This window comes from Rhamphochromis sp. 'chilingali' (assembly GCF_963969265.1).
Source record: "Rhamphochromis sp. 'chilingali' genome assembly, chromosome: 5".
Classification (NCBI taxonomy): domain Eukaryota; kingdom Metazoa; phylum Chordata; class Actinopteri; order Cichliformes; family Cichlidae; genus Rhamphochromis; species Rhamphochromis sp. 'chilingali'.
In genome coordinates this window covers 25,764,385-25,790,717 of record NC_137932.1, presented here as the reverse complement: position 1 = coordinate 25,790,717, position 26,333 = coordinate 25,764,385, and the positions used below count along the sequence as shown (strand labels likewise).

At 41.9% G+C, this 26,333-nt stretch overlaps 2 protein-coding genes across 3 annotated transcripts in view; both read right to left on the bottom strand.

Annotated features, from left to right (window-relative positions):
* Positions 1 to 6,685, bottom strand: part of LOC308396545 (unconventional myosin-VI) — a 159,072-nt gene extending 152,387 nt beyond the window's left edge. Inside the window, exon 1 of the mRNA XM_080881937.1 lies at positions 6,497 to 6,685. The gene's annotated coding sequence lies outside the window, so the exon portion shown is untranslated. The remainder of the gene's footprint in view (positions 1 to 6,496) is intronic.
* A 5,529-nt stretch (positions 6,686 to 12,214) lies between these two features.
* senp6a (SUMO specific peptidase 6a) overlaps positions 12,215 to 26,333 on the bottom strand; it is a 32,872-nt gene continuing 18,753 nt past the window's right edge. For both annotated transcript variants that reach the window (XM_080882008.1, XM_080882007.1), the window contains 13 exons: positions 21,740 to 21,773; positions 19,676 to 19,864; positions 19,383 to 19,576; positions 17,916 to 18,115; positions 17,637 to 17,753; positions 17,403 to 17,525; positions 17,221 to 17,313; positions 16,787 to 17,118; positions 16,406 to 16,494; positions 16,230 to 16,318; positions 16,053 to 16,121; positions 13,079 to 13,229; positions 12,215 to 12,977 (listed from right to left, as the gene is read on the bottom strand). In XM_080882008.1, coding sequence (XP_080738134.1) covers positions 12,741 to 12,977; positions 13,079 to 13,229; positions 16,053 to 16,121; positions 16,230 to 16,318; positions 16,406 to 16,494; positions 16,787 to 17,118; positions 17,221 to 17,313; positions 17,403 to 17,525; positions 17,637 to 17,753; positions 17,916 to 18,115; positions 19,383 to 19,576; positions 19,676 to 19,864; positions 21,740 to 21,773 — 1,917 coding nt within the window. In that variant the 3' untranslated portion in view covers positions 12,215 to 12,740. The remainder of the gene's footprint in view (positions 12,978 to 13,078; positions 13,230 to 16,052; positions 16,122 to 16,229; positions 16,319 to 16,405; positions 16,495 to 16,786; positions 17,119 to 17,220; positions 17,314 to 17,402; positions 17,526 to 17,636; positions 17,754 to 17,915; positions 18,116 to 19,382; positions 19,577 to 19,675; positions 19,865 to 21,739; positions 21,774 to 26,333) is intronic.

Genomic DNA, 26,333 nt, shown 5'->3' with positions numbered 1-26,333 from the left:
GGCTTTTATTGTGAAATGTTTAAAACAGAGTTTGTCCTTCCCACTGTTGCCAAGAGTTTGCTCAAAGGTGAGTCAGATAAAGCTGACTAACATATATATTAACTTGTGATTAAACTGGTTTAGAAATTAGCCACAGCTCTGGTTCTTAAACGCACCTCACTACATTTCATTACTCGAAAAAACAAAAATAAAAAATGAGCATGTGATTACCTTTTTTGTGTTTTCAGAATTTACATATCTTGCTTTCTGATTCCATGTGAGTTCAAAGAGCCCCCTACATAACACATGGTGCACCCACTTTGATTGGGTGTCATCATCAGCACCACAGATATGAGTCAGGAGGGACCTTCTGCACCTCCAACAGATCAGAACCAACGGGAATAAAGAAGATCAGGTCAAAAAGGAGCCAGTCCACTACTGGAGCTAACATGCAATGGATAATGTTGTATTTACTGTATGTAATGACCAAGAAAATACAAACAACACTTAAAACCCATTTTTTTGGTCAAATTAGAGACCTGGCATATGTAGGAAACGGCAATAGAGTCATTTTATTTGTTCATGCATGAAATATAATCATTATTTTTTAAGTTCTCTCTTTCTCTTATATTTTATATAACCACACTACAGACGGACAAGCGCCTGTTTTATGCTTGTGGTTAGCAACAACGACGGTAAAACCCTCGCGTGTCCGCTTGTTTATGTTCCACATAAACCTTTCACAATAAAGCTCAAGATGCTGTTGAGACTTTTCAAAATAAACTGAATCACGTGAAAGAGCAGATTATTTACGGATGAGAAGTAAAAAAAGAGCCGCCAGGTGCTAAAAAAATAAACTTTAGACTCAAACGTTAGAACAGGCTTTTCCCCGCAGCACGCCGTGTAATAAATACTGGCAAAGAAAACGGCGGCCTTTACAACTTATGTCTAAAAATGTGTAGTTTCATGCATCAGTTAAAAACTCAACTCCAGGTACATGACGCGCAGCTGGAAACACTTCACGCAAGTCAAGCTGCCCAAGATTCACAGAATTTACAGAAAATGTTACATTTTTGTGATTTATATCGTTATCGGACAATAGAATTCTTATATCGGGATATGAGATTTTGGTCATATCGCACAGCCCTATATTTTGAACTAAACCAGAATTTCCTTTTAAAATTACACAAAGAAGAGCAGGCAAATGTTGAAGCTTTTGAAGTTTTTGGAGTCGGAAGGAAATCTGACCCAACTGCAGGAAACAACCTAAAAAGCAAAGGTTCATGGGTATATCAAGAGACAGATGCTGACATCTGATAGCCAGCTGTTATGTTTGAAAAAGAAAAAAAAGAAAGAAGATCTTTTCTCATTTTGTCTGCTTTGCTAGAGTCGGTACAAGAATTGGGAGCCATTTGTTCTGTTTATTTTGCATTACTGAATTCATCTTATCTACTTTAGCTCTCAGCTTTAGGGTTCTTATCTTAAAAGATCCAGAAACGGGGTTGTTGTTAGCTCCGAGGAAAACAAGTCCACGAGGCTTCTGTTTACAAGTCCACGAGGCTTCTGTTTACAACTCCTGCTTCGCTTGTGTGATTCATCAAAACACATAACAGTCACATAACAGCACGTTTTAGGTCCCACAGAGACTCAAAAAAAAAAAAAAACCAACAAAAAAACAAACAAAAAACAACCCAACCCTGGGGCAAGGCAGACGGCGTGTAAGCCGACACTCTTCATCATCATCAACAAGCGATGTGGTCTGCTCGGTGTGGCGTGACTAATTCAGCTCATATTCCCTTTATTACAAAGGCTGATGGAAGGTAGTGGAGTCCCACCACTGCCGCTACCACCACCATTAATATATCTCCATCAGAAACAAGATATGCATGAACTCTGCTGCTCCATCATCATCAGCTGCTGCTGCAGGCTGAAGAGGTTTGTCATGGTTCGGGAAGTCCTGTTTGTATGTAACGTGGCTTTTGGAGTGTTATCTGAGCCAATCAGTGAGCAGGTCCGGAGTCAGGATATGTGCCCGCCGCACAGTATAAACAGCAGACACAGTAGAGACAGTAGACACAGGGTCTTCCACAGAGTTCGATCATATTTTTAGCACCTAATCTCTCTGAAAGGAATAAGTAAAAAAATGCACAGTTTTCTGACAAACAGCTAACTTTGAACGACCTCGCCTGTCAGAAACACTATGAACTACAAACTGCTTTATTCTCAATTCCTCCAACTCTTTAACTGGAATCCTCCCTTTGCTGGATCTGGCAGTGCAATAAAGAAACTGAAGCATTAATGAAATAAAGTGAACAGCACGTGGAGCACAGGTGAAGTTCAATACTGTCAGACCAACTATGACAAGAGAGGCTTGAGACTAAATGACATCGCAAATCGCCACAACAGCGACCTGACCACCCCGTCTGGTGGGAAACGAGATGGAACCGACCGGGGCGAGCCAGGGTTGACCAGCTGTGCTTTAAAAATGAGACCACAGGAATAAAAAAATAAAAATGTCAAAGTAAATATGCTTTTCCAGCCAAAGAAAGTCTAATTGTGGGAAACTAACAATCAGCTTTGTTGCATTATAAAAGCAACCCATCACTTTGAGGTGATGGCATCAGCGCTCTCACCTCCAATTCACCTCGAATGCGGTGATGTCAAGCACTGTCACACTGAATTGCAGGTGCGTTGCTTTGCTCACATTGCCACAAATTTCAGCAATTTTAAAAGCATGTTTCGATTATTGGGTGCTGTGATCAGCGGGTTCACACAGCACTGAGATACAGGCAGCGTACCAGCATGGTCATAGTTTAACCTCGCCTGTTATCGTGCTCATTTTGACTGATTCCTGAGGCTTTTCTTACTTAGGTAAGTGGCAGGTACATCTCTAGTCAGCATCCTTAGACGAGTAAGGTTATAGTTATTATAGTGAAGCAACTGTCCAAACATGAGTTCTGACTGTGCCTCAAACTTCTAAGCATGAAATAAGCTGTCGGATTTGTAAAATACACAGAGCTGAGGTGATGACGAGGCAAAAAGAACAGAGCAGAAAAAGAAAAGAAAGCAACCGAAACAAAAACCGAACAGAAATTACAGCCATGCTGGAGTTTGACCAAACACAATCTGAAGTAAGACGAGGTGAGGTAAGACTTTTATATAAGCTCAGAGTGTAGAAATTCCCTCCGTTCCCTACAACATTTAAGGAAGGAAGTACCTCAAATTTCTATAGGAAAAATAAATGGAACTTTACATAATAGCTTCCCGTAACACTTAGGTTATCTTAAAGGTCTGATTGGTGGTAAATCTGCACAACTTTTCAACATATGTGCACCGTTTACCAACAGCTGTTAAAAAGTTCAAAGCGCCCAAATGGTGACGCGTCAGCCTATGTTCTTACTTCATTACACTCGAGGCTAATACATCCTCAGATTCTGCACGTTCTAAACATTTCAGGATATTCCAGGGATTCCTGGACTGGGCAAAGGACAACTTCATTCCTTCCTATCCTCCCACCTCTCCAACTGCTTCCTCCACAGGGTGACAATGCAAGGAAAACACAACACAGCACGAGAGGTGTTTACTGACAGAAATTACACCCAGCATGAACATTTAAACCCAGTCTGCCGCCGAAGCCGTATCATGTCCTGAATCCTCGGCCTCCTCGTGTCTACGAGAGAACTTAAAGTGGATAAAGATGCACATAAACAGCTTATCGCGAATAAGACACTTGACCAAGAGCCATAGCACAGAGGATGGAAGCTCTGCGGCCAGAAATCAACTTTATCCAGACAGACTCTTTCTACTTAAGAGCAAGGGCTGAAGGGAGCAACATGTCATCCAACTAATCCAATAACCAGGCATAACTTTATTTACACAGCACCTTAGGAAGAACACAGATAACAAAGCACTTTGACAGACAAGCAAAAGCAGAAATTCAAACGGAAAGCTGAACAGGGACAGACAAGCTGTGAACAATTAGAAAAAAGAAGAAGCAGAACTATACAGCATTTCTGATGTTTGGCTCAATGGTTATGGCAGACTGCGTCTGAACAAAAAACAAAATCTCTTTAAGTTGTATTGGGCTGCTTTAGAATGCGTAATCAGGTCACAGTTTAAGAAATGTCCTTTGTCACTGAGAATATAGTTAACATGCATATTCAAACTGCAGAAAGATCGTCATCTTCAATGGTCTTCAACCCACAAAAAGAGAGAATACTGCGTGATCCATGTTCTGTAGTCTCAATATGAGTTTCTGCCATCAGGCAGACAATTCAGACTCAGCAGTGCAAACTGATCTTTCTATCAGGTTGAACAATGCCTTTCTTCTGGCCAAGAATATATTGATACAACCACAGGTTGCACTGCAAAGCAATTCCAGACTGAGTGATGTCTCCTTCTTGTTTGTTTAGTATTTAAATCTGTCTGTTGGTGCTGTGTGTCCATATGTGTTCAGGGTTGTAGCTTTGGAGTCCAAGTCAGACTTCCCCATGGGGACAAAACAGTATCCATCTACCAATCATTAAACAATTTACCTACCTACTAACTTAATGATCCATCCATCCTCCAACCAACCGAACCATCTATCTGCCTACCTGCCAAGCTATCCATCTACACCCACATACCTGCTAACCTATCGTCTACCTACCCAGCTATCTACATATACATCTATCTATAAATTCCAGCCTATCCATCTATCTACTTATGTACCCCATCTACAACCTACCAATCTACCTACATACCAACGTATCTATCCATCTATCAGCCTACCTATCTACATATGTACCCGTCTACCTACTTACCCACCCATCAAAATGTTTCCTAGATTTGTGGATGCTAAGGGGCCTGGGACAGTTTCAGAACACTTGTATATAACTTCTGATTTTGAGGTTGTTAATTGAAGAACATTTTGTGCCATCCAGCTGTTGATATTGGTTATACATCTAAAAAAGAAGCTAGTCTTCCACTGGACATGTTTAAAAGCAGGAGGTGGTCAAGAGGACCTTGATCCATGACCTTCCTGCATTTTCCTGAAGGGAAGAGCAACTCACTTTACAACAAGTGTCATTTCCTGTTGTGACATAATGAAATTATACAGCAATCTGGCCATAAAAGAAAAGTCAAAGTCCCTTCGAAAATCAGGAGGTTCCTGCTGAAGAGGCCTCCACCCAAACTAAAGGCATACTATAACCTCAGAGCTCTATTATAAAAGGACCTGAGGCGTTGAAAACTTCATACATGAACAAATATGCAATGTGGGGCATCACAAATCGAATAAAATATGAGTAATTCACACAGTTTTCTGCATTTGGGGTCATAATCATTTCCACAACAGTGATTTCAAAGCAGCTCTAGGCCAACAACAACGAGCTCAGGAAACGCACAATAAAAGCTGAGTACTCTTATATAATCATGCAACACAGATAAAACCAGAGCAAAGCCTGGGCTCGTTCCCTCTCTGCATCCTGACTTTCCTGAAGATGCCACATTATCTTCCATCACCGCTCAAGCAATAATATCACAAAGACCGAGCCCACCGCCCACTCTGCCTTTTTTTTTCTTATGCAAAGCATTTCCATTGATGATTCCTCCCAGGCTCAGGAGCAGTGTGCTGAGTGTGCATTGTGCAGGCCGCAGCCCTGCTCGTGTTGTGAGATGTGACATATCGGTGCTGCAACACCACAGCCTCCCGTGTCATGTACGCACCACTGAACCTGCATCTCAACTGCCAGCCTCTTTCCCCTTTTACCTCCCTCTAACCTAACAAGGCTTGTGATAAATGTTCTAACGCGATCTCACGCCGGGCCGAACCTCGTTCAAAACAGGTGACATGTTGAATCGCCTTGCCTTTCACGCACGCACACTGGATATGAACAATGAGTCATCGTTTTTTATAATCCGAGAGACACCTGTTTTCATTCGGCAGGTGTATAAAATTTCCACGAAAATAATCCAACTTTTTGATCTTGCTGTTTCATCTTCTTACACTGAGTCCTGCCACCAGAACCCCTCCATCGGGTGGTAATGGCAGCGCATTAAAAAGTTGGAAGCTGTATTGAAATAAAGTGGGGCACAGCAGTTGTTGTGTAAGCCGAATTTAAGAGAGGGTCCTAATTATTCGAAATATGCATTGGAGACTGTAATTTTCGTACATCCCTCCTTTGGTCGTTACAGAAACTTTAAATGGCCAGGTTTTTGAAGGTAGTGTGGCATCAACTCTTATCAACAAAGCTACACAAACCCAAGCATATTAACTCATTGTAAAAAAAATAATAATAATTAAAATAAAGATGGTGGATGCTGTTAGGGGAAAACTGCGCTAAATTCCAGTGGACTCGGTAGTTCCTCCCCCAGCTTTTAGCCCAGTGTCGACGGTTTTCGTCCCCGGTGTCTGGACTGCCTCCCCGGGTTGCTTGTTGCTAGCACCGGGACGCTGCGTCTCCTGTAGCCCGTCAGCTAGCTAACATCCCAGGCTTGTAAAGATAAAACCTCCCCGGTGCACGCCGGTACGACCTACCTGCTCTCAGAGGAAACTCCCGGGACTCCTCAGCTTGTTTTACAGAAGCAGGGTTTTAAAAAAAGAAATTTCCAGAAAAAGGAGCGCTCGTACTAGCCGCACAGTGCCGGTTGTCTCCAGATGATCCGCTCCGGCAACCTGGCCCACACTCTCCCCGCCCAGCAGCCTCCGACTCCCGCAGCAATCCTGGGAAACTGGCCCCGTGACGTCACTGGCTGTGCCAATAATCTTCGGCGGAGGGGTCCGTCCTGCAGGGGCCGCTGTCCGGAGAGGAGGGCTTTATCATAGTTTCATTTTTTATGCTAAAAAGAAAAGCAAAATATTCAACAATTTCTGTCCCCCACTCCCCATTAATTTGAAAATAAACACTAAGACACACATTTATTGTGTAAACTTTGTAAAAAATAAATAAACAAATAAAAAAAGAAATCTATGGAAAAACATTTCTAAAATAAGTTATAAATCCACTTTTTCCTTCTTTTGTTTGGTTTTTGTCACATTTAATCTACAAATACAAGTAATATATATATATATATATATATATATATATATATATATATATATATATATATATATATATATATATATATATATTACTTAACGTGGCTGAATGCATAACTTGTGCAATCCTGTTACTCTAATTTTAACCCGGTTCCCATATCATTTTTAATAAAATAATCACAAATGTGTCTCTTAGATTGAGGGGGGGCAAATCTGCTGACTTTGTAAAAGTTTAAATTTGAGCAAAGATTTGCAAATAAATGCTAAAAATTAACAAAAAAAATGTGTAACCGTTGAAAAATTGTTAAATGTAATTTTTATTAAATTTTATCTGAAATTGAATATTTAATACGAGGATGACCTTCAGCCCAGTGGCCAAGAGTTTATTAAAGAACATTTTTTAAATCTGGTGCATTTATAACAGGGTTTCACACAGCAACTAAAATATCTCATAAAAAGTCTGACTTAGGAAATGAAAATGTTTTTGGTGCTGTATTATTTATTTTTTGCAAATACATAACAGAAAATTAAAAAACTACATTATAAATTATAAAACCCCTTGCGTTTTAAACAAGAGTGTGAAAAACATAAGATCCCAGGAAGGAATCAAAGTTCTGAGCAGGAAGTCTGCTGTTGTTTGTGTACATTGTAAAAAAGAAGTGGACTGAACACGGAGCCCTGAGGGTCCCCCAGCCTGTATTTAAAGATGGATTTAGCCACCGTGACATCACTCACTGGTCTGGTTTCTACTGGTCGTATAACTCCAAATGAGAGGTCCAGCTCAGTGTTTTAAATTAGCTACAGTGAGGTGCAGCATCCAAATGGATGGCTCATAATAATTATTCATCCTTGTTAGAGATTTTATGAAGAGGGAAAACTACTCATTGTACTAACTAATTACTGTGGAAAGTAAAAATTACAGTGATTTAGTACTCACTAAAATGAGTTCAGAAAATTCATAATTATTCATTTCATAAATCACGACACGCTGCTCCCCTGTACATAAGCTGCCTTTACAAGTTTAAAGTATAGCTATTGGTAGTACTGGCCTGATATTTACTTGGTACTAGATCAAAACCCAAATTTGCAGTACAGCACAGCACTGGTGACTCTGGTCCAGCTTTTACGCTCTCTGTGAGGATGCACTCGCCTTTAGAATCAGCCTCATGTGGCCGTTAGAGGAACTGCAGTTTTTCGCTTCATTGTTTCTGGCATGTTCCCAGGAAGCTCATTTTCATGAGTAAAATCACTCTCCAAACTGGGACTCACAGAAGCATCTGAGACAAATCAGGAAAATCAGCAGAAGCTCTGACACGAATAAATCTGAAGTCCCACAGAGGCTGTAGAAAAATCATCTCCACTCTTTACACGTTCAGATGTGTGTGTGAGGAAGGATTAATAGGGATAATGTCAAAGACGACAACAATGGTGCTAATCTGTCTGCTGCCACACTCACAGCACACGACTCTCGGATGGAATACAGTAAAATACAGATGATCATTAATTAATCAGGTCATATCAATGAAGCTGTAAGCACCAGGTGAGATGCAGATGTTGCCTCAGCTGTCACAGGTGGTTGAGATGCTTGTGGAGTTTGTGCTTTGGTTTGCTGAGAGGACTCTTCTCGTCGCTCGAGTCAAAGTTGGTCTGTGATTTAAAGATGAGCCAAAATCTTCTGTGACGCGTTTTCTTTGTTCTGGACTGAATTTCTCACTATATCAATAAAAGAATAATTGAATAAAAACGGAGAAAAACTGACAATGTTACACAAAAAAGAAAAAAAAAAGAAATATACGAAATAGTGTTTTTATTTCTAAACACTGGTCACAAAAAATCTTACATTTGTGTCTCTTCAGCGGTTCTCACAAAATGTTTTCATCTTTTTCGTGGTTATTTTTGCCTCATCGTATTTCACGTCGTTTTATTTTTGTAATCATTTTCCGTAGTTTGGTGATTTCTTTGTGCTCGGTTTGTGTTGTTTTGCAGTCAGTGCATAGATTGCTTTGTTGTTGTTGTTTTGTGTCTTCGAATTGTTTCATGACGTTTCCATATGTTTGTTTTTATGTTTGTTTTAATCCTTTTAGTAGTGTGTCTGTTTTTATATGTTTTTGTGGTGATGCGTTTTAATCGTTTGTTTCACATAGGAGTGTTTTGTCGTCGTCGTTGTTGTTTTTGCTATCATTTTTGTGTCTTTTGGTAATTTTTGTGTGTGTTGCGAGACAGTTTTTGTCTACAATCTTGTTTCTCTGTTACATAGGCGTTTTATTTCCTTTTCTTTTGCTCTGTCCATTCCAAGGTGTTTTTCTCTTTTAAGATTATTTTTGTCTTCTTAAAAGTGTAGAAAGTTGTTTCATGGTCATTTTATATTTGTTTAGGTAAATGTGTGCTGCTTTCACGTGGTTTTGTGTCTTCTGTAATATTTTGCATACACTTATTTTTGCCTACTCATTGCATGCAGATGCTTGAGTCTTTTTTTTTTTTGTCTATTTCTGGTAGTTTTGTGTCTTCGTCATTACTGATGTCTCTTTGTAGATCCTTTGTGTATTTGTGTTTTTTGTGTCTCTTTGAAGTGTTTTTGTTCTTGTTGTGGTTTGTGTCTATTTATGGTATTTGCCATCTCCTGTGGTGCTTTCTTTTCTCTTTGATGTAGATCTCAAGATGAGACCTGGGGTCTCCCGGGTTTCCTCCTCCGGGTACTCCGGCTTCCTACCACAGCTGTGTCTGTTTGGTGTGGATGCAAAGTGGATGAAGCATTTCAGGGAATAAAACAAAAAGATGCGTGAAAAGTGCTTTGAGTGATCAGTAAGAGCAGAAAAGCATCTGATGAGGTTATATGTGATGTATTCAGTCTGTGTCAGTCAGAAACGCTAGACTCGAGTCTACGAGGCTTTATTTAAAGTTTGAAATAATAAGACTGTACAAGCTCAGGCTGTTAGAGCAGCTGGAGAAAGCCCTGCCTGAGTGGCTGCTCTTGATTTAAAAACTCTGGAAAGAAGCCAGGAAGTAAAGCAGGCGCTGGTTTTATCTTCTTAAAGACAATCATGAGGGCTTCGGCTTCCATCAACACATAAAACACTTAATTTATATTTAATGCTTTGATGCTGTAAAGGTTTCATGGTAAGTGGAAGGACAAAACACCGCAGAGGAGTCATGAATGTTTTATTGTCTGTAATGGGACGCTGGTTAGAAAACTGAAAGCTGAGAGCTGAGAGCAGCGCTTCAAACAAACCACCTGATGCAGCAGGCGACCTTCAACAAACTGAACTTGCTTCATGTTGATCACTGCGAGGAGCCACACCTGAGTGAGGACACACAGCAGGTCTAGATGTTTCTGCTCACTGGCATATCAAACTAAAAGAATCAAACAGCTGGTTAGTCACCTTTCTGGACTTTCCTAGGATGGTGACGGGACCGGTTCGGTTTGCCTGTCTGCATGGATGTGTTTTTATGTGACGTGGGGCTCGATCCAATTAAGAAGAGAAAATCTGGAGTTGACTGGTTCAGACGTAATATCTTTACTGTTCCACGATTGGTCGAAAGTGGACATCTCACATCTCTTAAGAACGCTGCCTGCTAAAAAAAAAACACATATATAAAATAAAGTCACCAGCAGGACTGAACAGAGCAAATTAGAAAGAACCTTCCACTGGATAATTACTACAGCGATTAATTTGGTTCAAGGGATTTAACACTAGCTGATGCAGCTGCAGTGAGCAACTCTGGTGGTCGTGGGAAAAGACGTTATACTCCGAGATTATCAGCCAAGAGCCTTTGTCATAGCCCAACAGCCTCTAACTGAGCATCAGAGGCCTGACATGGAGACGTCCACCTTCCAGACTTGAGCGTGAAATCCTGAAGATGAATTCAAAACTTGGATTTTTAGGGAGTGAACTAAATTATTGCTGAGGAAAGACCAGGCACTGTTAACACCAGACTTACTGTGAAGCATGGGGGTGATAGCATTATGTGTGGGGTTGCTTCTCAGGTTCACAGATTGGTCTGATATGAAGGGAACTAATTAACGCAGGTTCACACAGAGACGTTCAAAGTCCTCTCGGCATCTAGGCGGCCCAGATGAAACAGCCAGGAGTGAAGCAGCTCCTTAATCTGCTAGTTCAGGGGTGGGCAATTCCAGGGCTCGAGGGCCGGTGTCCTGCGGGTTTTAGATCTCACCTTGGGTCAACACACCTGAATCACATGATTAGTTCGTTACCAGGCCTCTGGAGAACTTCAGGACATGTTGAGGAGCTAATTTAGCCATTTAAATCAGCTGTGTTGGTTCAAGGACACATCTAAAACCTGCAGGGACACTGGCCCTCGAGGCCTGGAGTTGCCCACCCCTGGGCTAGTTCAGCAGCATCTAGAGCAGGGGTGGCCAACTCCAGGCACTCCTTGCAAGTCAAGGAAGACATTCAGGTAGATGGATGAGGTCACAGAAAACTCCAAACATTGGTGAAAACAAAATTCAGCAGAGTTGATGTTTGACATACCTGCTTCATTTCACTTACAGTGGCTTGCAAAAGTATTCGGCTCCCTTGAACTTTTCCACATTTTGTCAGCCACAAACATGAATCAATTTTATTGGAATTCCACATGAAAGACCAACACAAAGTGGTGTACAATCAGACATGATTTTCGTTCCACTTCGTTTTTAACAAATAAATAACTGTGAAGTGGGGTGTGTGCAATTATTCAGCCCCCTGAGTCAATACTTCGTAGAACCACCTTTTGCTGCAATTACAGCTGCCAGTCTTTTAGGGTATGTCTCTACCAGCTCTGCACATCTGAATGTGTACGGAAAGGACAAAGGGCATGTGAGGGGGCTGAATAATTACACACACCCCACTTTGCAGTTATTTATTTGTAAAAAATGTTTGGAATCATGTATGATTTTCGTTCCACTTCTCACGTGTACACCACTTTGTGTTGGTCTTTCACGTGGAATTCCAATAAAATTGATTCATGTTTGTGGCTGTAATGTGACAAAAGGTGGAAAAGTTCAAGGGGGCCGAATACCTTTTCAAGCCACTGTATATCAACAGCACGTAGCTGGGAGGATATTTTCCTGCTACATTTACACCCCTCCCACATCACGCTCAAACCAAACCTCCACCTGAAGCTGGAGCCCGGATCAGCTGACCGGCGGTCCGCGCTGTGACGGTGGGTGTCGATGTTGTGGCTGAGGAAACAAATGAGAAGCTAAGGCAGAGGAAGTGCTCTTGCATCAAAAGTTTTCTTTTAATGCTGAAAATTTATCCACTCCACATGGAAGAGACACAACAAGCACTGAACTACGACCGTGTGATTCACGAGCTGGAAATCAACTCTCCAAAAACTGTTTCTCTCCTCAGACGGGTGGATCCTTATAACTTAGACAGCAATTTTCTGTTCTTTTATTCTTCTCCTTCTGTTTGTCTACACAAACCTGAAAGCTTAGAAAATAACCAATGCGAGAGCGAGACAGTATCTTCTGCAGGGATCCTCCTGCAGAGAGAAGAACATCTATGAAACATAACTTAACGGGGCACTCCATGAATGACTCGTATAACAGTAAATTACAAAGGCAGCGGGAGAAACTCCGGCGTATTTACACTTCATCATTTATTCAGTACAAAGTTCAGGTGTGGTCTGTGGTTAACGGAGGGAGGTGAGGAACGTTTCAGACACGTCAAAGTGAAACCAGCAGCGTACAATCAGGTCCACGCCCCCCTCCCACGCCAAACAGGAGGGGGGTGAGGTGGATTCAGGGTCTAATGGGTATGTTTGGCAGTCTGCCGTTCAACCCAGATGTCTCTTCGATCTCCGGCTCCTCTGGGGAGCCCGGCGGAGCCTCGACCTGGTCAGACTCCTTCTTGTCCAGTTCCTGCTGAGCTTGAATCTTTCGGATAAGCTCCTTGATCTCCTCGCGCTTCGTTTTCATCCTCTGCTGAGGGAACCACTCCAACAGGTTCATTGGCAGGTGGAAGCTGGGAATCGGATTCTGTACGGAAAGGACGAAGGACAAATGTCACTTACAGAGCAGCCTGAATTTTCAACTCCTGACCAGAACTGCACCGATGTCCAACTCTATAAAGCTCTCACCTCAAAGAAGCTCTCCACATACTGCAGGATGTAAACGCCACAGTCGCTGAAGTTGTCCTGCTGAGGGACGCGTGGGCTGGAACCCTTCATGACGTCCTTCCCAAAACTCCTTTGAGTGCCTTTACGCACCTCCCACTCTACCTCCAGGTACCTAAAACAAACGCAGACGCAGTCAGACGCCACGAAACCCACAGAGCAGGTCCGAGTAGCCTCAACGTTAAAGCATTTTATGCACTCCAAGCAGATTACTTCTATGATTGATAAATGGAGGCAACTGATTGGTCGCTGGGAAGATGCGTCAGCACAGGTGGTGTGTGTGGGTGTGTGTGTGTGTGTGTGTGTGTGTGTGTGTGTGTGTGTGTGTGTGTGTGTGTGTGTGTAAGCAGAGGACTGCAGAATTCGAATAAGTGATTTTCATACAGTTTGGGTTTCTCATAAATATTTATGCTGACATTCTTGATTAGGTTTAAAATGTGTGTTTAACACAGTAATGATGATTTTGTGCAAACAGCAACAGGTAATCAAATAACTGATGACTGTGCAGCAGCTTTTTAAAAAGAAATCTTCTGCTATAAAAACTGTAAATTTTACAACAAACAATAAAAACAACTTTCTGAACTTTCCAGCCATGACTCCAAGTATTCGCTGGTATGTGGATTTTTTTTTTTTTTTTTTTTTTTTAAATTTCTCCCACACCATACAGGGAGTGCAGAATTATTAGGCAAGTTGTATTTTTGAGGGATAATTTTATTATTGAACAACAACCATGTTCTCAATGAACCCAAAAAACTCATTAATATCAAAGCTGAATGTTTTTGGAAGTAGTTTTTAGTTTTAGCTATTTTAGGGGGATATCTGTGTGTGCAGGTGACTATTACTGTGCATAATTATTAGGCAACTTAACAAAAAACAAATATATACCCATTTCAATTATTTATTTTTACCAGTGAAACCAATATAACATCTCCACATTCACAAATATACATTTCTGACATTCAAAAAAACAAAACAAAAACAAATCAGCGACCAATATAGCCACCTTTCTTTGCAAGGACACTCAAAAGCCTGCCATCCATGGATTCTGTCAGTGTTTTGATCTGTTCACCATCAACATTGCGTGCAGCAGCAACCACAGCCTCCCAGACACTGTTCAGAGAGGTGTACTGTTTTCCCTCCTTGTAAATCTCACATTTGATGATGGACCACAGGTTCTCAATGGGGTTCAGATCAGGTGAACAAGGAGGCCATGTCATTAGTTTTTCTTCTTTTATACCCTTTCTTGCCAGCCACGCTGTGGAGTACTTGGACGCGTGTGATGGAGCATTGTCCTGCATGAAAATCATGTTTTTCTTGAAGGATGCAGACTTCTTCCTGTACCACTGCTTGAAGAAGGTGTCTTCCAGAAACTGGCAGTAGGACTGGGAGTTGAGCTTGACTCCATCCTCAACCCGAAAAGGCCCCACAAGCTCATCTTTGATGATACCAGCCCAAACCAGTACTCCACCTCCACCTTGCTGGTGTCTGAGTCGGACTGGAGCTCTCTGCCCTTTACCAATCCAGCCACGGGCCCATCCATCTGGCCCATCAAGACTCACTCTCATTTCATCAGTCCATAAAACCTTAGAAAAACCAGTCTTGAGATATTTCTTGGCCCAGTCTTGACGTTTCAGCTTGTGTGTCTTGTTCAGTGGTGGTCGTCTTTCAGCCTTTCTTACCTTGGCCATGTCTCTGAGTATTGCACACCTTGTGCTTTTGGGCACTCCAGTGATGTTGCAGCTCTGAAATATGGCCAAACTGGTGGCAAGTGGCATCTTGGCAGCTGCACGCTTGACTTTTCTCAGTTCATGGGCAGTTATTTTGCGCCTTGGTTTTTCCACACGCTTCTTGCGACCCTGTTGACTATTTTGAATGAAACGCTTGATTGTTCGATGATCACGCTTCAGAAGCTTTGCAATTTTGAGACTGCTGCATCCCTCTGCAAGATATCTCACTATTTTTGACTTTTCTGAGCCTGTCAAGTCCTTCTTTTGACCCATTTTGCCAAAGGAAAGGACGTTGCCTAATAATTATGCACACCTGATATAGGGTGTTGATGTCATTAGACCACACCCCTTCTCATTACAGAGATGCACATGACCTAATATGCTTAATTGGTAGTAGGCTTTCAAGCCTATACAGCTTGGAGTAAGACAACATGCATGAAGAGGATTGATGTGGACAAAATACTAATTTGCCTAATAATTCTGCACTCCCTGTACAAGGTCTTCATCAGGCCCCATCTTAATCACCTTATAGTACCATATCACCTCATTAGAGCTCTTCGCTCTCACTCTGCAGGCCTACTTGTTGTTCCTAGAGTATTTAAAAGTAGAATGGGAGGGAGAGCCTTCAGTTTTCAGGCCCCTCTTCTGTGGAACCAGCTTCTAGTTTGGATTCAGGAGACAAACACCATCTCTTTGATAATGTTGGTCTCCTCTAAGATTAGGCATCAAACTTAGCTGACTGCAGCATCGGGTTTCTTTGGTTGTGTTCTGTATTAACTTGAAGCTGCGGTAAAGACACACTCATTGTTTTGGTTGCAGAGTAGCACAGCTACAGGTGAGCAGGTCCAAGATTTTAAAATTACATTTTTGTCAGTTTACTCCTTTTAATTAACCATAAAGACTTTATAATACCATTTTATTTAATTCAGTTAAGTTAGGCATTTATTAATGCTATGCAAAAGTAATGAGCATTTTAGGCTACAGTGCTAAAAGAATATATTAGTAGAAATAACATAATATATAAATAAATCAGTGACTGTAAAAATAAATAACTGGATACCTAGAGTTGTTTCCTGTGATAGAGGGGGCTAATCGTGTAAGACAAGCTATATAGAAATGATCATTAGCCTATTTTCATACGACATGGACTTAAACAGTGACGAATACCAGGAATGAGCCAGATGTTTGTCAGTGCAGATGTGGACACTCACTCTCTCAGAGTTTTGACCACGGTGGATCGAGCCGGGCCTCTCAGGGAGTCCATGATGAGAATACAAGGCCTGAAAGAGAGAACACACGATTGTGTGAGCGAGGGCTCGCTCTGCTCTTTGCTTCAGCAGGGCAGCGGCGCCCTCTGCAGGTGGAGTAGCAGCAGTGCGTGCACTCACTGTTTGCAAAGGCTCTGTTTGGTTGTCAGGCTCGAGGCGTCGGAGCCGAGACCATCTTCAGCCAGAGTCCCGTCCTCGCTGCACTCGTCCTGCACAGACACAGAACTCATTGAGTGTGTGTACGCACACACACACACACACACACACACACACACACACACTGAAGGCTGAAGCACCTGACAGGAGCTCTGGTCATCGGAGAAGGTGTAGGGGTCGTCGTCCATTTTTCCTGAACCGTAGCACATACTGATTCTGTGCAATCCGCCTAGAAATCGCAGAAACCAATCAACAGATTATTAAACAGAAGAAAACTTGAATACAAACTTTCATCAAACCCTCAGCAGGGTGAGAAGGGTGTGATGAAGATGCCTCTGTGAGGCAAACTCCCTGCTACGCCGTTGTGTGCAACATGTAGCTTTGTTTTCATTAAATGCCTCTCGAGAGACGAACGTTTCAAACTTCACCACATTCTGGTGTATTAAGTAAGTTTAACTACCCCGTGTTTCTCTGAAACGCCCTTACTGAACCACTGGTCAGAGCCCCGGTGCTCGACTCACTCGTGTATTGTTGCTCGCCGTTGACCTGGCCGTTCCCTGACATTGCAGAGGGCTCTTGCTGCCCACCCTCCGTGAATGCAGGGCTTTCAGTAGCGAGTTCGCCATCAGTCAGATCGTCCAAGGACCCCTCCGGAGCTCCTCCGGGTGAAAGCTGCTCCGAGGAGCTGTCCAGCCCGTCTCTGTCGGGAGACAGAGGCCGGCAGTGGTCCGGGATGTTCTCCTCAGACTCTGCGGTGAGGGTGGCGGGAAACAGGCTGTGGTACAGCGGGTTCTGCTCAAGCACCGGACGGTCAAGGCCCGGGAAGCAGATAACGGCCAGGTACCAGTGCGCTCTGAGGAAATAGAAACAGAGCTTCCGTCATTCAGCATTTCAACGGCTTCACAGGACCAAAGCTTCCCATGAAAAACAGCCGAGTACAGATCCAGACACTCACGACTCATTGATAGGAACGAAAATAAAATCCTTCTGGAATAGATCAACATGTCGAGTCCACGTCTTTACCCTGTTGTGCTTCCTTTTCTGGATGCTGGGAAACCAAAAGAAGTCAGGTTTAGGAGTCAAACCGTCAGACAATTATCTTTAAAAACATCCGGTGCAGGCAGAGGCGACACTCACGGCAGGTTTGTTGTGTCCGGGGCGTTCCTGCGCTCTCTCTGGTTCAGCCGTTTGTAGAAGAAAGAGCTGAACACATGGATTTTTTGTGCATCTTCTTTTTTTAACTTTTCTAAAACTAAATATCTAAACAGGACAGGAAGAAAATGTCACCGAAAATGATCTCAGCCTTAAAAAACAAAACAAACAAAAAAAAACCCCAGAATGATCTTGAGTATAGACGACATGAAAACTTACTTTAAATAAAAGTCTATGATAACATCGTTAAGGAATTCCCCATCATTAAGGCAGTGCAGGTCTTCATTAGTGACGGTTATTCCACCTTTGGCTGGAGGAGGAGGGTACACCATTAACCTGCAACACAGAGATGAGGGTAAGCGCAGCGCCATCGACAGGGCAAACAGTTAAACGACTCCTGATACTGAAAAGTAAACGTGACGCTGTGATTTAAACTGCAGGATTAATTTTGAATTGAACAGGTCAACAAGCCCTGCAGGGGGCAGCAGAGGTGCTCACTTGATGATTGGTCCGGAGAAGGTGGGCTGCAGGTCGGTCATGTCGTCTTCATCATCTTCAAAGAAGGCGCTGGTCTGCTGTCGGGTGGCCATCCGCGTGCGCACAGGCATGCTGACGGATGCTACGGGGGAGACCTGTGAAGCCTTGGTTACTGGGGAGGAGGCGGGGGTGAGTTTGGGTGGGGTGTGTACCGGCGTCACCTGCAGAGAGCAAAGAAGAGAAGAAAGAAAAAAAAGAAATAAAAGGTAGCGCAATATTTAAAAAAAAAAAAAAAAAAAGGAAAAGAAATCTGGCTTTTAATCTTAAACTGTTTGACCAGCTGCAGTCACTGTGGTATAACACAATACCACATAAATATGACCATATAGATAAATTGATTATGGCGTGTTTTTATATATAAAAACACGCCATAATCAATTTATTTTTCAGCCCTGGGGGTGGATAGTGGATATGAGTCATCAGGCGTTAGGGATGGGTACCGGTATCTGGTGCAATTATGGCACCGGTTCTGTCATAAACGGTAGTAACCAGACCGAAAAGCAGCGCACATTTCGGTGCTTTATTTCGGTGTTTTTTTCCCCCTGAGATGTCATACAATTTGAATTCTAGCCAATCATTTTACCTTTCCGAGGATAGTAGGCGGGCCCAGGTACGTACGTTCTTTTAGAGCAGAGCTACAGATTAAAAATGCCCAAAGCAAAGCGGTCAAAAGTCTGGCTGTACTTCACAGCAAAAGATGCAAACTCAGCAGCCTGCAACAAGTGCTTTAAGCTGATACTGTGCAAAGGAGGTAACGCCTTGAATCTCATGAAACACCTGGTGACGCATATCAGGGTTTTTTAAAGCCGAGAAATGCACCGTATTTGGTAGCTTGCTGCAAGAACTCACACCGAGCACATCTACTGCGGGTGTGGTGCCTGTTATCGGACCCGGAGTTAGCAACATCCCCCAAGAACCCGAAGAGGAGAGTCCTGGCCCCTAGCCCTGCCAGTGTAGCAGAAATGATGACGGATGATGATGGCAGCAGCAGCCGTTCTTCTCTGGGCGAGTAGCTTAATGTTGTTCGTGTGTAATTTACGTTGAGTATGCTAACCACGTTATTACATTAATGCATGTAAGGTGAACTAGCAAACACTGTCGTAGTTACATGCGGCTGTCTTCTTGTTTGATGGCAGATACTCCCTTCACCCTGGCCAAAAAGGCTAAAATGACCAAAGAAAAAGTGGGAAACAGCTGAACATGAGAGGTTTAGGACAAAGTTTGTGTTCTCCATTCTTTAAGCACTGGTTCGAGCACAGTTTCAAAAGTACCGGTTTGGTACTGGTATCGGATAAAACCTAAACGATACCCATCCCCAGAGGGCGTCCAGTTTACTGCATAAATGTAATACTGGTACATATAAACGTTAACCTCGAACATTACATAAGCCCAGTTTTGACTTTATTTTGAGATCTGCAGGTTTCCCACCTTCTCCTCCCTCTGCTTTGTTGCCTTGTTGTAGTTGACGAGTCGGATGTTGGCCTCCTCGAAGGGCAGCTTGGCAGGGAAGGGGATGAGTTTGTTGGTCCTGCCGATCTCGCCCAGGATGTCCTCCAGGATCATCTGCTCCTTCATCGGCAAGCCGTTCTCGAAGATGAGGACGATGTACTTCTCGTCCGACTCTGGCGGCGAGAAGGGGTAGCGGTCTGACTTGAGTTTACTTTGACTCAGCGTGAAGACACGTCAATGCCACGCTGCCAAGGAAACATTTGTGTACTCACCGTCTCCTGTGCAGTCGTACCACTGGCCTCCCTTCTCCTTGGACATGTTGAGCTGAGTGCGCAGGCGCTGGCACTCCTGCGGGGTCGTCTGGAAGAACAAGACGGGAAGTTTCCGCACGTTGCACCACTCGCAGCTGATCAGCTCCGACGCCTGAAGGCACACCTTCTCTACAGTGCCGCGCTCTGAGCCTGAAGGTGGACAAATGGACACATTTCAGGAAAACAAACAAAAAAAACGAACAGGGACGCCATGAGGGTGCGTTTGCGTAAACAACAACTTTATTTTCACGTTTGCTGAAGCTCAGAGTTTCTGTCCTCCACATGTTTTCATCGGTTTATAAAAGAGAGATCACAGGTTCATTTAAGTGTTATTAATTATTAGGAAATGTACACCAAACACCTGCCCCTGACACCCTGCGGGCTTCCTCCACCCTGATGTCATGTGATTTATTTAATCATTTATCTGATCAGTGGCAGCGTGCTGCAGTCTGCTGCAGTTTCAGGGTTTTTTTCTCCCCCTAGTAACAGCTCTGATCTCTGCTGACGAGCACAAAGAGGAAACTGCACAGCTGCATTTCTCTGAAGTAGAGCTGGGCGATATGAGATTTTTTCATATCACGATATGTTTTTTTCATTTCAGGCGATAACGATATCTATCACGATATAAGCCAAATAACTATATTTGTAAGATTTAATTGTGCCGTTGCTCACAAGTAAAATGTGAAATAATCAGCAGCTTGTTCTTATTTAAATATTTATTTCCCATAATAAGTTCAACAGGGTAGATGTACTTAAGGAACATGAGACTTTTTCAGATAAATAAAGGCAAATATTGCAAACTACACAAAAGGCAGCCGCTAAAGCGTTTAAGTTTCAAAATAGAACAAACGAAACAGACTAAATTGTCAATTCCACTTAGAAACAAAATATTAATTCTAAAAATAAATCTTAGTTTGTTTTACAGAAGAACAGACAAAACTGACTAACTTTTGTCAATATCAAATAAACTGAGAACTAAAAGGAAATTCTCAATCTCTCCTTGTTGTATAGCTGAGCTTTTCAAACAGTTTTAACAGTTACTTTAGTCTGACAAAAGCCGAATGACGAATTAGCGCTTCCAGTCAGAGACTGAGGCTACGTCCACACGTACACGGGTATTTTTGAAAACGGAGATTTTCCGTTTTTGTTTTAAAAAATAATCCCGTCCACACATAAAGGCAGAAATGAAGGGAAACGCTGCTATGAACATGCCAAAGCAGCAGGTGGCGCTAGATTCCTAACCGTGCAGAAATGTTGGCCAATCAGAAGTCTAGAAGCCTCGGTGGGAAAAAGTAAACAAAGCTGGGGCATAGAAGCAGAACCGAGTCGTATGTGTGGACGGACAGTAACTGTGTGTATATGTAAGCATTTAAACACTGCAGAGAGTAGAATTAACAGTAACAGTATTGTAGAAATTCATTTCACCGAAACAATAACGTGGCGCACAGTGTGACGCATGCACCAGTTTATTGTATTTCCAGACTTGCTTTCGGCACAATTTACAGTGCACGCTACTCTGTTTTTGTCAGACTTGAAATAGCCGAAATACCTTCACACTACGGAACTTCTATGGCTCTTCCGTTCGACAATCTCTCCGGCATTGGAACCATCATCTGTTTTCTCTTCGGTCACGCTCGGTTGATTTTTCTAGTCGGCACACTCATTTCCTCCATTACGCGCTGGCTCCATTACCCGCTGGCTGCTTCCCAAACAAACACACGTGCGGCTTGGCACTTGTGCTGTACGTAACAAGTCACGCGACGTGACGCTGCGGCTGTGATTGGTTCGGCTCTGCGCTACTTAATTTGGATTGGCTGACCTTTTTTTTTTTTTTTTTTTTTTTTAGGAGGACAAGAGCGGCGAGGTCTATCGCGATAGCTTAATTTCTCTATCGAGTAAAAGTTATATCGCGATACATATCGTTATCGTACTATCGCCCAGCTCTACTCTGAAGCAATGTTCAGCGTCCATCATCTTCCTCCTCTCTGCGAGTTATTTAATGCCATCATTAGTGCGGCTTCATACCTTCGGTCTCCAGCTGGATGTGCTCGATGGAAAACTGAGGAGACAAAAGAACAAGACAGACTAATTTATTCTCACCGGACTCAGGATTCGATCAGTTTTTAAATTTGAGGCTTAAATCTCAGGTTTTAAAACATTTTTATTTTTACATTGTACATCGGTAGAGGCTAAGCCTACGCTTGAAGCCACTGAGGTGTTCGATGGCAGGGGTGACGCGATGCCACCGTTATGAATTTTCTTGTCACAGTCCAATAACTCCAGTCATACTTATCGCATCTGTTTAACATCTTTATTGCATTCCATCGGTTGTTTTAGTTATTCAAACTTTCTTTATCCAACATCATTTATCATAAAAATCACAACAGTGCAGCGGTCACAAACTGTTTGTTTCTTCTGACCAATAACACCTGACACCAATTACCCTATGGAACGCCAGGACTGCCATAATGAATTAATTAAATACACCATTAAATAATTAATTAAATGTGGCAATAATTAATTAAAATTGGAATTAATTAATTAAATAAATAGTTATGACACATGTAATTAATTAATTATTGACACATTTCATTAATTATTGACACATTTAATTAATTATTTAATGATATATTTATTTATTTCATTTTGGCAGTCCTGACGCCTGGCTCTCATCATGAAATAATTTTATCTGTCAGCCTCACCCATCAAACTCAGGGGGCGGGGTTAACGCTGATCGAGTCAAAACCATTGCTTTGGCCTGGTGGCCATTGTTTCTAGCACACAACAACCGGCATGTGGAAGCTAACAGAACTGAGCTTTGAAAAACCCTGTTTGTGTGTTACCAAATACCGTTTTAATATTTTTTTTAGCCGAGAATGTAGTGGTTTAATCTTCATGTGTCTGGTCGGTTTGTCAAGATACAGCCTCTTTGCAAAAGTGTTTCGATGATTTCGGAGATGTCTGCCCAGTCTCACGGCAAAGCGTGGGATAGACCCGCTCGCCTCGCAAGCAATCCCACCGACAAAGCGCAGGCCCCGGTACACAGCTGTAGTAACCCCCGCTGACTTCTTTTACTGAGGTTATATTTATCGATGTTTTATTTCCTGATTTTCTTATGTGTCCTACGTGTTTCAGTCGCCAATTCTGAATTATAACTAACATTAAAAACATGTTTAAGGAGGAGAGAGAGCAAATAAATCTGTTTAACATCTGATCTTTGGGTTTTTGTTCAGTAATCAGCGTGACCTGTGTATAAACACATAAAAGAGATAACGTTGGTGTTTCCGTCATGTAGTAACTGCTGGCTTTAACTGTACAAAGGTTGTTCGACACTATGAAACACATACAGACTTCATGATGTTCGGCTAATATTTTTATTGTGAATATTAATCATGCTGACCTCGCTCTGTACACCACGCAGCGAGGTCAGCATATCCACGATATCCTCAGCTCCATGAGTTAACACAAAGTTTCCCAGCTGACTATCTAACTGCCAACTATTCCAGAGACGTGAAAATATACAGCATAAAGAAAAGTGTAAGAGACTCAGCAGCAGATTAGAATAACAGTTATACATTTAATAAATCACCAAATGAATCCAAGAAACGAGCAAACCTGTTCCGACAATTTGAATTTGTATTCCCTCAGCTGCAGACTCGCTGCTGTTTAAATGTTTGAAAAGGAAGATTAGATATAAAAAACGTCAAACATAGACTCAGTCTGCCTTCACATTTGATATGAGGCCAGCACGTATAGTGGCCTCAGCTATTACTGAAATACACGTGCTATATCATAAACTATGATATAAACAGGGAGGTCCTATTAACATGTTTAGTTTTAAAGGACACCTTCCTGCCTTTAGTCTCATTCATGAGCAGTATTAGTTTTCTTCTAACATCCAGAAGTCTGCACAATGTGTTTCATAGTTTGTAACAAGCCTTTGACAGGTAAACATAACATGACCGAAAAAGCAAAAAAAAAAAGAAAAAAAAGAGAGAGAGTGTTGACATAAGAAGAGAAAATTCTCTCAATTATGGAGACAGACAAATGGTTCATTTATGTTTGATGTGTGTTTATTCCTCCCTAAATATCGTCGGTGAAGTTCGCCATGCATGTCAATTTTCCTGCGCATTTTTATACCTCTGCCAACAGAGAGAGAAAAAAAAATCACATTCTAACAGACAGCTGGTGCTTAGAATACAGTTGAATAACTATTAAAAAAACAGATGATATTTAGATGATAGTTCAGTCTAACACATGTGCCAGTGAACCACTAAACGTCTGTGAAACTATGCAGTTATGAAACGTAACTTTAACCTCAGCCAAACCGATTTGCTCAGTTGTAAATAAAACAGCGAAGTAAACGTGACCCGACAGACAGAACCTGAGTGAATGAAGTCCAGCGTTTAACCACTGAGAGCTAAAACTCAGCTGAGGTTTGAAAGCTGTGTGCTGGTGATTGGACATCAGCCGCTGATAAAGCTGTTCGCCTATAAAGTGCTCTGTAAGGAAACGAGCTCCAGCAGCTCTGCGCTCGGGGAAAACACTATATTTACTTATCTTGTGCAGAAAAATGCGCTGACATTGCGTTATATCGAGCACCGGCTGCCCAGTTAAACTGTGACTATCACCAGGTAACTAGGCGTGTTTCTTGAATTAGCAGCAGGTGTTAAACAGCTGACAGATGAGGAGGAGGATGCATGCAGGTAAACTGAGGGTCTGCTGAGCTGATCGCTGGTTTCGTGAGAAAAATGTCAGCTCGTTCTTTATGTTACAGAAGCACAGAGACACAAGACCAGGCGGAAAGAGACGATCGTTCGGTGAAAATGAGAATCTGCGAATGCAACATGTGGAACACGGAGAGTGGAATATGTAAACAAACCGGTTAATGTACCCCCTCGGTGCACTCTGCATGCTAACTGTTAGCAGAGCTAGTGAAATCTCTGAAAACATCTGAGCACTTTTGCAAACATGTTCTATGTTGACAACCTGACCAGACATACGTCGCGACATTCGCGGCTAAAACACTGTTAAAAGTGTAGCTGGTGACAGAAAAACGGGGTATTTTAAAACTACACCACCACCATTGCTGCTTGTGATTTGATCTGCATTCTGGGATAACTGGCTGCCCCAAGTCTACACAAGCAATCGATTTTCTAGGATCGACCTGTTTTGACTTACTTTGCACGGCAACCAATCAAATGTTAGAGAAGCTGCATGGGCAGCGTTAACCCCGCCCCCTGAGTTTGATGGGTGAGGCTGACAGATAAAATTATTTCATGACGAGAGCCAGGCGTCAGGACTGCCAAAATGAAATAAATAAATCATTAAATAATTAATTAAATGTGTCAATAATTAATTAAATGTGTCAATAATTAATTAAAATGTGAAATACATAAATAATTAATTAAATGTGTCAATAATTAATTAATTACATGTGTCATAACTATTTATTTAATTAATTAATTCCAATTTTAATTAATTATTGCCACATTTAATTAATTATTTAATGGTGTATTTAATTAATTCATTATGGCAGTCCTGGCGTTCCATATTACCCGTGTCTACCTTAAATGCAGTTCCATAAACACGCCATACCTTAACACACAAAAAGTGACCCCTAGCGTCACACATAAGGTAACACCACAAAAAATGGCAACTACAATTACGGTACATCTAATTAAATCTGTTTAATTAATCTGCCAGAAGTCTAAATGTGTCATCTTATTTATTATTTATTTATTTATTTATTTACCAGCAGATTTGTCTACTGTAGATCCTTATAACTCTTCTAATACAAATTCAGTCATTTTTCACATATCAGCAGTTTATGTCTTGCTGCTGGTAAGTGTTTAAAACTCTTCTTAGAATACTAACATAAAAGATCATTTAATGAAAAATAGACCCCTTCATCCCCCACCGCTGATTTTTTTTTTGGTTTGTATAATAGCTTACACTACAAAATTCATACTCTGAAAATCATCCAAGTTAAAGTCCCTGAGAGAACACAGAAGTGGAGTGAAAGTATAAACACACTCAAGTTCTGTGTAAAAACTGCAATCGAATTAATTTCTCTTTATCAGGATTTAATTATCCTAAGCTAACCCAGAGGTTCCCCTGTGTGCTCACATGAAAGAGCAGCATCCCAATCACAGTTATGGGTAAGTGGCTGTTTTCACAAATAACGTGAAACTGCACTACGAGAGTGACATGCTAAAGGTGCATGCTTAAGCTCTTTGGTCAGTAAGACATCACTAGCTGTTTCTGGGTCCAAATTCTGCTTCAGGTCCCAAAGTCAAACAAACACTGCAGCATCACTGACAGTTACAGACGGTCTACTTTCTTTCATCTGTAATAAAGTGATCAGTGTGGCTGCTCTACCAGGTGCAACAATAAAGTTTAACATCCAGACATCCATAAAAACAGAATTTATGAAATTTAATGGAGTTAGAAGTTAGCTTTCTAGTTTCCACCTAAACATATTAGATACAAGTTCTGAGTTTCTGACTCAGAGATTTCTGACAAAATTAAAACGTACAGCTCTGCCATCACTTCAAATATAAATGGAGACAGAAAACTAAACAGCAGTGACGTTTGTAGGGTTACTGAAGTTGGGCTA